At 43.7% G+C, this 13,705-nt stretch overlaps 1 protein-coding gene across 2 annotated transcripts in view; it reads left to right on the top strand.

The window, feature by feature from the left end:
- Positions 1-13,705, top strand: part of Srgap1 (SLIT-ROBO Rho GTPase activating protein 1) — a 269,344-nt gene that overhangs the window by 185,908 nt on the left and 69,731 nt on the right. For both annotated transcript variants that reach the window (XM_028869595.2, XM_028869594.2), the window contains exons 5-6: positions 5,708-5,890; positions 6,371-6,499. In XM_028869595.2, coding sequence (XP_028725428.1) covers positions 5,708-5,890; positions 6,371-6,499 — 312 coding nt within the window. The remainder of the gene's footprint in view (positions 1-5,707; positions 5,891-6,370; positions 6,500-13,705) is intronic.

A 13,705-nucleotide genomic window follows, 5' to 3' on the forward strand; every position in this document is an offset into this window, starting at 1 on the left:
TGTGTATTGAGTGTGGGTCAGTCAGTGTGTGTGTGAATGTGTGTATGAGTGTGTGAATGTGTGTATGTCAGTGAATGTGTGAGTGTATACGAGTGTGTGTACATGCATGAGTATGTTACGTGTGAGTGAATGTGTATGTGTGGTATATGTCAGAGTGTATGAGCGTGTGTGTGTGTGTGTGTGTGTGTGTGCTTTTAAAAAAAAGGCTTCTACCTTAAGCGGTTGACATGGAATGCTGAAACACATTTCTCAGAACTTTTAGTGACCGGTGGGTAGTAAAGCAGCCGGCTGTGGAGTTAGGAAATACTGTCAGGAACATACTTGACGTCGTCATCTTCCCCCGCCAAGCAGGTACACATTTTATTTGGAGGGGCCCCAAATTCCCGTACTAGCTCTTTGTGGTGGCTTAAATGAGAAATGTCCCAAAGGTGCAGGCCTGTAAACACCTGGTCCCCACTTGGTGGCTTTACTTGGAGAGTTTATGGGGAGATGCTCCCCTGCCGGAGGAAGTACAATACTGGGGTCAGCTTTGGGGGTCCAAAGCTTCGGGTCACCTCCAGTTCATGCGCTGCCTCGCCCCTCCCCCACCTCCCCGCTCTGATTTGTGCTGGAGATTAAAGATGTGACCCCTAAGACCCCTGTCCCTGACACCACGCATGCTCGCTTGCTGGTGTGTCTCCCCGCACCATCGTGGACACTCACCTCTTGGAACCCTGAGCAAAATTAAACTCTCTTTTCCCAAAATGCACTCTGGATCGTGGTATTTTTATCACAGCCACGGAAAAGTAACTAACACTGTGTTTCACAGATGGTTTTGGACTATTTGTCTTTTAACCCTGGTCTGATCGCAGGTGTTTAATAGTGTGCTAATTTGGATGCCAAGGATGAAAAAAGAGCCAGACGTATCGGAGGCATTTAGTGAGCGAGTGTTTGTTAAATGAAAGAGCAAGCTGTGAAATGAGCGCCCACCCTCCATTGTTTCTCATCCAGTGTCTCCATCATCTACGTTGTGTCTGAAGTAGAGTTAAGGATCTGAAGGCGCATAGGGTTTCTCTTGTTGGCGTCCTACCTGATTCTACAAGGATCAGCCAAGAGACTAGATGGCACACAGAACTCTAACGCATGGCAGGCAGCGTGAGTGCCATCAATATGGAAGGCGAGAGAGACTTGAAAGGAAAAGGGGGTTTCCACCCATAGATCAGGTAACAGGATTTAAGGTCGCCTCAGAGGATGGGTTGAAATATTAGCAGGAGGAAAATAAATGTACCTCTCAAAGAGTGACTAGAAGAATTAGCAAAGCGCTTAGAACTGTGTCTAGCAGGCAGTAAGCATTTTATAGTGCTTAATAGGCTAAATACATATGTGTGTGTGCACCTATCAGAATTGATGGTGTTTACGTTGTAAATAGAGACATACACATATATCCTCAATAAAGTCTAGTGATGGTGGAATCCGCAATAACTTTGTGAATTGAGTGGGAGGGTATGTAATGGTCTCCACCCTGAGTAATTGGTGATCCACCCTTCCTGTCTGTGTCTCTACTGTCTGAGCCAGAAATCAGAAAGTAGAAACCATAGCTTCAACCCACTGGCCTTCCCTAGCATACTCATCGCTTCAGATGTGTGATAACTTTCTATATAGAAGGTTAAAATATAGCACAGATATTTTAGTTATTATGATTTAAAGTACAAGGCTGGTGTCAGTTACATGGCCTGGGCCTTTCAATAAGAAAAAAAAAAATCAACAGTATCTGTGCAAAGGTTCTGTTGTAAATTTTCCCAGGCTCACAAAAATATGTGTAACGTGGGTCTGGGGAGATGGCTCAGTGGCTAAGTCCTAAGGAAAAAAATCCCCAGGACCCACGTAAAAGCTCAGGTGTGCTCACACATGCACCTGTAACCCCGGCACTGTGGGAGAACAGGGACAGAAGGGTCACTGGGACTTGCTGCCTTCCGGTCCAGTTCCCCTTTCTCAAAAAAATGAGGTGAGAAGTAATAGAACATGCTGTGTGCATTCTTCTGGTCTCCACAAGTACACCTGCACATGCCGTACACAACTCACACACGGCGGACACACACTGACACACAAAAACACAGAAACAAAAAGCAGTTCTCAGTCAGGATATCCTTCTACCGGACTGTATTTTTCCTGCAGTTCGGGAATGGTAACTTGAGGATACTGATTGCAGAATTATGCATGAACTTTTAGTAGAAAAGCATTCAAGTAGGAAAATGGACTCTGAGACTCCATTTAAATAGGTATGTGTCCACGGGGTCATTCGGTATGCAGAGGATATGTCTGCATTAGCAGAAGGAAACGCTGATGTTTTCCTTGCAGAACCTATTCCAATTGCAGCTCAGAAATATAAAAGTTCTTTTTTTTTTTCTCTCTCTCTCTGAAAAGCAGGAGGGCTCCGTGCTGCTCTATTTTAACTACAGACACATTTGACTTCTGTCCACTTACGTTTTGAACCATGAAATTTGTGCTTGTGTTCATTATCCGCAATGAGAATTCTCAAAGGGCTTTTCGGGATATTTTTTTCTCATCTTTTTTTTTTTTAAAAATTCATCCACCCTGACACTTAACACTTAAGAGTGGCAATCCTGAGTCGAATTGGAAAACCAAACAAACAAGTTGTTTATTGAAGTAAGTAAAGTAACCCTGAGCTATCATACTAAATGCCCATTACGGTGAGATACCTGCCCCCATTCAAGCTATCTCGTGATAGCATGACTCAAGTGTGCTCCTTTTAACACACACCATGCTAGAAGTAGGCTTAGTCTACTTACCTGTGCTCTAGGCTCAGTTTGTGCAAATGAAACATGCTTAATCTAGCCCCCCCGCAGCCAAGTAACGCAAGACTTACGAAGACAGGTCTCTTTCTTAGTGGCGTATTAAAAAGAAATTCTCAGATGCCCAGCGCTGTCTGGGCTGCCGTTTCATCCAGCTGGGGCGGATGTTGTTATTTCTAACTTGGTATTAGCCGGGAAAGTAGAGAGCTAAGCAGTTTCTGAGAGTGGAGTATGTGTCCATGTGTGGAATTATTTTTTTTTTTCCCCTGTCATTTTAAGATGTAAGTGGCACTGTGGCCTACATGGTATGTGGCTTTGCTCCAGGCAGGGAGTATAAACAGAGCCCAGCCTTGAAATGCAAGGTGTGTCGTGGATTCATTGACTTCGCTGTTTGCCCAGCTGCAGGATAACTCCCTTCATATACCCCCAGCTGCCCAGCTGCTGTTGTCTTTGCTTTTAAACTGGAGTGGCCAACCAGACTTCCTCCAGGTCCAGTGCCGACTGAAAACAGACAATTTTCCAATGGCACAGGGTTCCACAGAAGCCGCCACTGCTCGGTCGTTAAGCTTTACTCGGTACTGACTGCACAGTTAAAGAGATAATCACAGTAGATGAAAGCAAGACTCTCCACCAGCCCCAGGCTTTACTCTTCCGAATGGTCAATCCGCGAGTGAGCTCTGGGACCTCAATGGAGTGTTCGCATCCTACCTTTTCTGCCAGCCTAGAGAAACGACCGCTTAACTGAGTTCATTTATTTTAATGATACATCCAGGTTCCAATCGATTTTAAAACTCATCTTTCCAAATGAGGAAAGGAACGTTTATTACTTTAAAACATTACTATTACCTCAATGTCTTAACAACACTTTAGTTACGAAATTGAATCTGGGTAACTTTGTTACTTGTGAGGGAAAGAAAATCTGCCTTCTGTAAATGCAGACCTTCTGGGTTGCTTTGGAGCATCACACCTACGTGTTTCTCTCAGCAAATATAATTGTACACAAAGTACAAGCCTTTGGAGTTTTCCCAGATACCTAACCCTGCATACAACACTAAAATTATATGGGGAAACTGACATTTTCAGGGAAATTTTCTTAAATGTTGACTGCCACTGTTCTTCTGTAGGTAGGAATGTGGAGATTAGAAATAGATATTATGTGTGGAGTGAACGCCAAGACTTGAGCGAGGGCTCAGCAATTGAAGGGCTTCCAGCTCTTGCAAAGAACCGGAGTTCAGTTCTCAGCACCCATGAAAGATCGCTTACCCCTGCTCAGAACCCCAGTTCCAGGGCGAGCCAATGTCTCTAGCCTCCGGGGCAGCCGCACAAACACAATACATAGTAGTACTTTTTTTTAAATTTAATTTAAAGAGTAATAGTATACCTTTATTATCCAGGAAGATGTTTGTTAAATATCTAGGCTATTTGGAGTACTTTGACAGATTATCGATCAGCTTGGTTTTATTTTTTTTTTTAATTAAAGAGTATAAACTTAGTAATGTGCTTCAAAGTCACACAAAGATATGTACATGTTTTTTCTAACATTACAGTTTTTCCTTAGGAAAATTGCCCTAGGTGACCCAAGTGTATTCATGAATGTTCTTGTAGTGATCATATACCCAAAGCTTTTAATAATTGAAGATTTAGTATGTGAGTTTATCACATCCACAGAGAAGATATACTATAAAACTTTAATGTTCCATTTATTCCTGAATTTTGCTAGCATACTAATTGTGTGTGTCATTCCCAAGAAAAGAAGTAAGACTGTGTACACGTGAAGGGTTTTAGTGTAACCCATTCTCAAGACAGCCAACAGTAGCGAGTTAGTCAGGTATGGTACAGGCACTCAGGAACTCCGTACAGCCTTAAACGTACATCTCAGAAGTACCTTTGGTGATTCAGATGGAGAGATGACTCAGTCAGTGAAGACCTGAGTTCACAACCCCAGGATACACGTCAAACTTAAGAAGCTGTCCATGGAAGGGAATCCTGGGATCCCAGTACTTAGAGGAGTGTATCAAGAGGATTCTTAAAGCTCATTGGCCAGTCAGGCTAGCCAAATCACTGAATTTGGGGTTTAGTAAAAGACTGTGTTTCCAAAGAATAAGGGTAGGAAACATGTGAGGGAAAAACAGCTAACCCTGGCCTCCACATGCGCGCGCGCGCGCACACACACACACACACACACACACACACACACAAACACACACACACACACATGCCCACACCCATTCTAACAAATACTACACCACAAAATATTTATTCTAAAACACATTAAAATTATATATATTGGTTGATCCCAAATTTCAACTGGAGAGATAATATGTGGTATTTTAAAATGAAGGATATGTACAAAGGAAAAAGACTTGACTATATGCCAGATCTTCACAGTGTTATTATTGATTTCTGTTTGTTTTTGTAATTTCCTTTTTGTATCATTTATTTTTCTAGGATGATTATAAAGTATTACTGTATAATTAGAAAAACCATCTTTATACTAAGCCTATCTATATATGAGCCTTAATATTAATGTCGGTATTTTGACAAATAGATTTTGTTCAGTAAATATTGTACTAATGTGGAATTCCAGCTAGACTCAAACTTATCCATGAATAGATAGCTTATGCTGACAATTCAGAATGTAGAAGAGATTTGGGGAAGCATGCTTTTGCATGGAAGAACACTTTGCATACGTTGAAAAGCGCACATGAGCCCCGGCAAATCATTTTTTCATCAGAGACTGTCCCCTAAGCTCCTCTTCCCAGCAGGTGAATTTGCATATCTGTTTGGTTTCTACAGAAGCAGAAGCCAAAATTGGTCTGTTTGACTAACAGTCTGGCTTTACCCCACCCCTGCCCCATACCAGTTGGAACAGGCAGACATCTTTTCACAATCTGGGTCACTTTCTCACCTCACAGGTGATGAAAACGTACCACATGTACCACGCGGAGAGCATCAGCGCGGAGAGCAAGCTGAAAGAAGCCGAGAAGCAAGAGGAGAAGCAGATCGGGAGGTCGGGCGACCCCGTCTTCCACATCAGGCTGGAAGAGAAGCACCAGAGGCGCAGCTCTGTGAAGAAAATCGAAAAAATGAAGGAAAAGGTAGGTTTGGAAGTACGTCGCAGAGCCCTGGGCTCCTCATCGGAGGAGACAAGGCAGTCCTAAAAAGCCCTGATCCACCAGCGATAGACACACACATGGTGAATTACTGTGAAAAGACATGCATTTCCTCCCGGGGGAGCGAAGGATGTTAAGACACATGAAATTATGTCATAACAGCTGGACATCATTCCGTGGTGAATGCCAAGTATTCAGGACAGATCTGGAGAACTGGGATCATAACAAAGGGAGCTCGGTGGAAATGGGCCCGGAGCCCAAATGCGTTGTTGTTATTCCCAGAGCCGGGGAAAGTTTAGTTTGTTATTTAAATCACATTCGAAATGTACTTTCCACCAAGGACCCAGAGGATCGTTTTTATATATGGAAGAAATTGCTTAGATTAATGAAACCCCGCGTGTGTTTCTGTCTTATTAAAAATGACTTCACTTCCATTCCTGATCCCTGTGTCTTCTTCCTTACCAGAGACAAGCAAAATATTCAGAAAATAAGCTGAAATCGATTAAAGCCCGGAACGAGTATCTCCTAACACTTGAAGCAACCAACGCCTCGGTGTTCAAGTACTACATTCACGACCTCTCCGACCTAATCGATGTAAGTACTTGAAGGTTTACGTACAGCGACTATCGTTCATTAATGAGGGAAAAAGGCCATCGTTTATTGGAATAATGCATTTTTATGTAGTGCTCAGAAAAAAAACTCCAACCTAACCACGCGTGATACTTTGACAAGATCAGCTGTGAGATGCATATGATAAAGCATAATTGCAAAAAAAAAAAAAGCCAGTGAGAGCCAATTGTTGTCCTGGTGGATTCAGCCAGAAAGGGTACACTAAAGTTTTCAAACTATGCCATAGCACCGCTCTACCTTGGTATCAGCTCAAACCAACTTACTGGGGCTGGGACTGTTGCTCATGGGTAGACTATTACCCTAGCATATTGCTCATGGTAGACCATTATCCTAGCATATTGCTCATGGGTAGACCACTACCCTAGCATATTGCTCATGGTAGACCATTATCCTAGCATATTGCTCATGGGTAGACCATTACCCTAGCATATTGCTCATGGGTAGACCATTACCCTAGCATATTGCCCATGGGTAGACCATTATCCTAGCATATTGCTCATGGGTAGACCATTACCCTAGCATATTGCCCATGGGTAGACCATTACCCTAGCATATTGCCCATGGGTAGACCATTACCCTAGCATATTGCCCATGGGTAGACCATTACCTAGCATATGCCATTAGACCATTACCCTAGCATATTGCTCATGGGTAGACCATTACCCTAGCATATTGCTCATGGGTAGACCATTACCCTAGCATATTGCTCATGGGTAGACCATTACCCTAGCATATTGCTCATGGGTAGACCATTACCCTAGCATGTGTAAAGCCCTGAGTTTGATCCCCAGCCCTACCAACTGGCCTCGAGCACTTCTTTTCCGGGTTGGTTTGGGGTTATTGCTTGCCGGTGCCGGGAAGCAAACCAGAGGCCTCAGAGCTGACTACAACCCAGTCCCTTGATGCATACACACATAAGTATATGCCGATATAAATCAATATAAGTATATGCAATGCGTATATAAACACATGCAAGGTTTCCAGAGTCTCACATGTTGCACACCCATGAGTTAAGTGCTGAGTGCTTAAGTACTCATGAGCCAAGTGCTAAGTGCTTAGTGTACAGTGAATAGTGCTGATTAGGACTAAAGAGCTGTACATAACCTCCCTCAAACATTATTCTTGACACTGGGAATTCATCAGTGAACAAAACAAAGTCCTTATCGTTGTGCTCTTTAAATTATGTGTTGAGAGACAAACTATAAATGTGTGTGTGTGTGTGTGTGTGTATGTGTGTATGTGTGTGATGTTATGTGTACACATTTAAAGTAAGTACCGTTAAAGAAATATGAGATAGCCAGGCACAGTGGCGCACACCTTTAGTCCCAGTACTGGGGAGGCAGAGGCAGGTGGATCTCCATGAACTCGAGGCCAGTTTTGTCTACATAATGAGTCCCAGACCAGTCGGGGTGACATAGTGAGACCCTGTCTCAAATCAACCAAGCAAAAAGAAATGTAAGATATTGCCATGAGTGCTCTTTTTTTGCTGGGAAAAGACCTGATATTCCAGCCAAGCTGTAAGCTGAGAGGTACACAGCACCCAATCCAAGGACAGAATCCCTCCACGGAAGCACTGGCTGGGGAAAGCTACAGAGGCCGACGGATGTGCTGGAGACGGATGTGCTGGAGACGGATGTGCTAGAGACGGATGTACCGCTCTCTGCAAGCATGAGGTGCTCATGGGATACTGAAAGTGGACGATCTAGTTGGAGCAGAGTGAGTGAAAATGAAGAGTCTGGAGGCGAGGGCAGCGTGAGACTGATCACAGTCACTGAGACAGTGAAGGGTCTGGCCTCGGTGCTCAGGGTGATAAGAAGCCAGCGAAGGGTTCAAAGAGAGAAACACCCAGTGTTTATGTTGAAGACTGGAAACTACGTGGGAAGAAGACGAAGTGCTTCTTCCTATTTCTTCTTACTGTTTCCTCATCATGGAGCGACAGCACCATTTGAAAAGATTAGCAGGACTAGGAGGTGTGGCCTTCTTGGAAGGAGGTGTGTCCCTGGGGGTGGGCTTTGAGGTTTCAAAAAGCCCATGTCAGGCCCAGGTTCTCTCCCTCAGCCTACAGATCAGGATGTGGCACTCGGCAAACTTCTCCAGCATGCCGTCCGCCATGATGGTAATATACATAGCCTCTGAAGCTGGAAGCCAGCCCCCAATGAAATGCTTTCTTTCATAAGAATTGCCGTGGTCATGGTGTCTCTTCACAGGAGCAGAACGGTGATGGAGACAGCTAGCCAGCAGGGATCTTCCTCCCCAGTGCTGGGATTTCAGGCATACGCTGCTGTGTCTGCCCTTATTGTGTGGGTTCTGGTGACCCAAACTCTGGTCTTCATGCCTGAGCAGCAAGCACTTTACCTAATGAGCAGACCCCAGACTTAGATGTTTTCAACCTCCAGATCTAAATGACGCTGTTCTAAATAGATGACGGTTGAATGTGCCAAATGATTTTCATTTTTTTTTCAAAAGTTAGACTTCTAAAGATCAGCCTTAAATTAGAAAATGTGAACAACTCCCAAAAGACGTGACTTAAACGTGAAGTTTGAAAGAAATGACATGAAATCGGTGTGCTGTCAGAATCTGCTGAAACCGAACACTCTTAAGATGAAAGAAAATGATTTTTCTGTGCCTTGGTTCACTTTTTTAAGGCAGTGTGAATGTGGACATTCTAAAATGGCCGCTTACTTCGTAGGATCCCATTTTGCACATATAGTGGTGATCCTGAGATCCATTAAGCTTGACCCTTCCTGGTGGAAATGAAACTGCTTGACTATTTATTATTCAAAGGTCCCTCAAACCCTTTCTGCCGTGTGAGTTTATTTAATAATGTGCATATCATTCTGAGCTCTCTGATATTCATGGGGAGACTTGCTCTGTCTCCGACGAGAAGTCAAGACGGCGTCTTTAATGCAGTTGAGCAGACATGGAAGTCAGTAAATGCATCTCTATAAAGTCAGAGAATTGAAGGGGAGACCTCTTGATAAAAATCTTCAGTTCGTCCATCTCTTCTCACACCCTTATCCAACGAATTTGCTGTGACGGATGATCATAAATAGGTCTATTCACAGGACAAAAAGTCAAGGACTTTCCATAGAATATGTACTTTAAATTATTTTATTAGTACAGCACACACAGACTATGGAAAATTTAAAATGCTTCCAGCTGTGATGAAAGCGCCATGCTCATACACCTGAGATTATCAATGATAAAACTCAGATTTATAAGGCCGAGCAGTGGTGGCAATGCACGCCTTTAATCCCAGCATTCGGGAGGCAGAGCAGGTGGATCTCTGTGAGTTCGAGGCCAGCCTGGTCTACAGAGCGAGATCCAGGACAGGCACCAAAACTACACAGAGAAACCCTGTCTCCAAAAAAAATAAATAACATCAGACTTACTGTACCCTCCTCCCCCTACGCACGCACGCACGCACGCACGCACGCACACAGCTAGCTAGACAAGGAAGATGTGGAGTCATATTTTACATACACTGTTTAACTTGTTTTTTTATTTTCCCATCAGTGCCCTTGCGGGGTGCATTCCCATATCTCACCCCAAATTGTGTTTCACAGCCATTGTATCTAGATCACACCAAATTGAGGACGGTGCAGGACACTTCCCTGGGCCACATCCACACATGTCCATTAAGTCTTTTCTGGACAAAACCCTTATTGAAGAGACAGCAACTCCTCAGAATGCCTCGGCTTCTGGATTTGTCTGATCACATCTCTGATGAGGGCTTTGCTGTGTTTCTCTACCCACTTGATATTTTCTACAAAACGATCTGCAGAGGAAGGCTCCATGAACTCAAGCTGGCCGCTCCACAGTAGGCTACGTCATAAATGACGCGACTGCACCTTGTGTAACGGCTGCGGTTTAACTTCCCGAGAGCAATGCTAACATCAGCTTAGCGTGATGTGGCTCTGATTCCCCCATCACAGAGTTAAGTATTTTCCCTTATAATGGATCAAAGTATGCCAAAGTCTCTTAAGTCTGGAGTTTGCTAAAATGTAGTATTATGGAACTCGGCAACACCTGAGCTATAATTCACTTCTGGTTAGCAAAACACATCCTTAGGTTGTAAATTAAAGGAAAATCAAGGTTGTTGGTTTGTTTTTCAATATAATTGAAGCACAAGATTAATCGATTTGCATATATACCAATGATGCCTTAACTAATTCAATATCCTCCTTTTAACTACTAAGGCTGAAAATTTTAATAGTTAATTCAACACTTTCATAGACCTGTTCAAATCTTTTTTTTTATTTATTGGGAGATTTGGGGATACTTAAAAATTATTTAATAATGCTAATTTTTCTGTTTTGAATGAGTAGTGCCTTTATTTATCAATATTGGAATTGGCAAGTTTGATCTTTCTCTTTCAGAAACGCCTAACAGAATAGAAAAATCTAATACTTAAAAAGCAAAATGGCTCTTAGAGCCTTACTAGGATTTCAGTCAGTGTGAGGTCCTTGATTGTGCTTTTTGAGATCAACGGATTCATTTTAAGATGACTTTTGTCACTGAGTACATGACTTTAGTAAGTATTGGAGGTAAATGGGTGTCTTAGTATAAATTTAAAGTATTAAATAGTATAACTCAGCTTTTTGGTATGAAAGATAATGTGAGGAGAAAATGATAGCTTGGTTATTATCCAAGCATCTGGTTTTTGTTGTTGTTGTTGTTTGTTTGTTTGATGGGGGATTGAAAATACATGAATGTGCTGGGCAGTGGTGGCGCATGCCTTTAATCCCAGCACTTGGGAGGCAGAGCCAGGCGGATCTCTGTGAGTTCGAGGCCAGCCTGGGCTACAAAGTGAGTTCCAGGAAAGGCGCAGTACACAGAGAACCTGTCTCGAAAAACCAAAAAAAAAAAAAAAAAAAAAAAAAAAATGAATGCTAAGTATAAGCAATGAGTAGAGATCTCTGGCCCCAGGCAGACTCTGAAGGGGTGGGTGGACACAGCAAGTGTGAGCTTTATGGGTGATAATGTCAGCTCTTCACAGAGCAGCAGCCATGCAAAAGGAAGGACACAGTCTCTTCGTTCTTGCTTGGAACATGTTTCATTTTCTACGGTGTGCATGTGTTATTTCTATCCTTGTCCGGGGAAAGGCAGAGGAGGGGTGGTGAGTAGGAGGAAGAGCGTGGGGAACTCCTGAGACAGCAGCCATCGCTTGTTTTAGATTTATTTATTCTATGTATATGACTGTGTTTTGCCTGCATGGATGCATGTGCACCACATGCATGCCTGGTGTCCACTAAGGTCAGAAGGTGCTATATCCCTGGAGCTAGAGCATGGGATGGTTGTAAACCACCATGTGGGAGCTGGGAATTGAACCCAGGTCCTTGGCAAGAACAAGTGGTGTGTGTGTGTGTGTGTGTGTGTGTGTGTGTGTGTGTGTGTGTGTACGCGCGCGTGCGCGCATGCTCATTGGTGTTTTGCCTACATGTATGTCTGCATGAGGTGTCAGAAGCCCTGGAAGTGGAGTTATAGACAGTGAGTTGCCGTGTGGGTGCTAGGAATTGATCCCAGGTCCTCAAGAATAGTGGCCAGTGCTCTCAACCACTGAGCCGTCTCTCCAGCACCCCCCCAGCCCCACCCCATACATGTATGTTAAGGCAAAAGAAATTGTCTTAGAAAATGAAGGCATATACATGGATATTTTGTTTTCACAATGGACAGGTTTCATGTCCTTGATCATTGCTATCTCCAATATTAAGGGCAAAAGACCCTACAGTTTATTCTGGGGGAAAAAAAAAAATCAAGATCTTTTATAACCAGAAGACCAATCCTGCAGGCCGTATTTGTCCTTGAATACCAAGTTACCAGCCATTTCCTTGCTGAAAGATGTCTGTTTTGTGTGTTTGTGTGTACGTGTGTGTGTGCATGAGAGTGTCTGGGTGTGGGTGTGCAGTGGTGCCTGTGTGGGAGTCAGAGAGTGACCTTGGGTGCTGATCCTCGATTTCCATGTTGGAAACAAGAGTCTTTTGTCCCCGCCTGCCTTTGCCAGGCTCACTGGTCCACGAGCTTCTGGGGACTCTTCGTGTCTCCGCATTTCATCTCGCCATAAAAGCATGGGGATCACAAATGCACCCGTCACTACACCCAGCATTATGTGGGTCCTAGGGATTCAGGCGCAGGTCCTCAGACCTGAGCAGCATGCACTCTCCTCACTGGGCCTTGAACTCGTAGAGATCCACCTGCCTCTGCCTGCAGGGTGCTGGGACTGAAGGTGTGCTCTGTCTGCGAAGCCCAGCTGAATACTCAACGGTAGGATTCCCTAATCTATAATTAAATCCACCATCCTGTAAACTTAGAATTCTTCAAAATATCTGGCTCTAAGACTTCATTTCTGCCACCATGGCCTCTTTCCAGACAGGCCACACGGCTGAGATGGACTCAGAGATACTAAGTCCTCGACGATAAAATGCGATTGGGCCCCTGTCACCAAGCACGTTCCCCGTGATAATTATTTGTCACCCTTTCCATGCAGTTTCGTCTCCTAGCTTCTCCCTAGAAAGGTTGCGGCTCACTGGGAAGCTTGGAGGCTAAGCCTTTCTCGTGGAGTGTTTCCAGGAGATTATCCCTTACTCCAGCCAATTTTCTCCATCCAGATATCTGTCCCACACGCTTTCCTGGCCATTTATACAGAATGAGACTGAAATTAAATTGCAGCCCAGAGACGCTCCCCCCCCAACTCCCTTTAGTTTATCATTTCTGAATAATCAGTTGTGCTAAAGCTTTTAGCCGTATCTTTTTGTCTCTTGGGACCTACGCTTCATTAAAAAGCAACTTATTCAGAGTTCAGCCTCCTCAATTAGTCAGATTTCCCCCCAACACACACACACACACACACACACACACACACAGTGGTATTGAGAGTTATCTGTGGAAACCCGCCAGAAAGAGATACTGTATTTCCCCATCAGCCCTGAACCCTTATTAGAAAGGTCACAGAGATCGTGTTCAGCAGGTTAGCATATCGTAGCGATCATATAGACTAATTGTGGCATGGTTTTAGTCCGTTGTGATTGTTAGGGGGTATTTAAAAACTGAAATGAGTTAGAGGACTGAAGAAATGGGTATTCAAAGTTTTTTCCAGTGGTGATGCCGTGGGCATATGTTCCTGGAATGAGAACTGGTGGTGGTTGTTGTTATTGTTGTCGTTTCTGGTCT

This window comes from Peromyscus leucopus, chromosome 18 (genome assembly GCF_004664715.2).
Source record: "Peromyscus leucopus breed LL Stock chromosome 18, UCI_PerLeu_2.1, whole genome shotgun sequence".
Classification (NCBI taxonomy): domain Eukaryota; kingdom Metazoa; phylum Chordata; class Mammalia; order Rodentia; family Cricetidae; genus Peromyscus; species Peromyscus leucopus.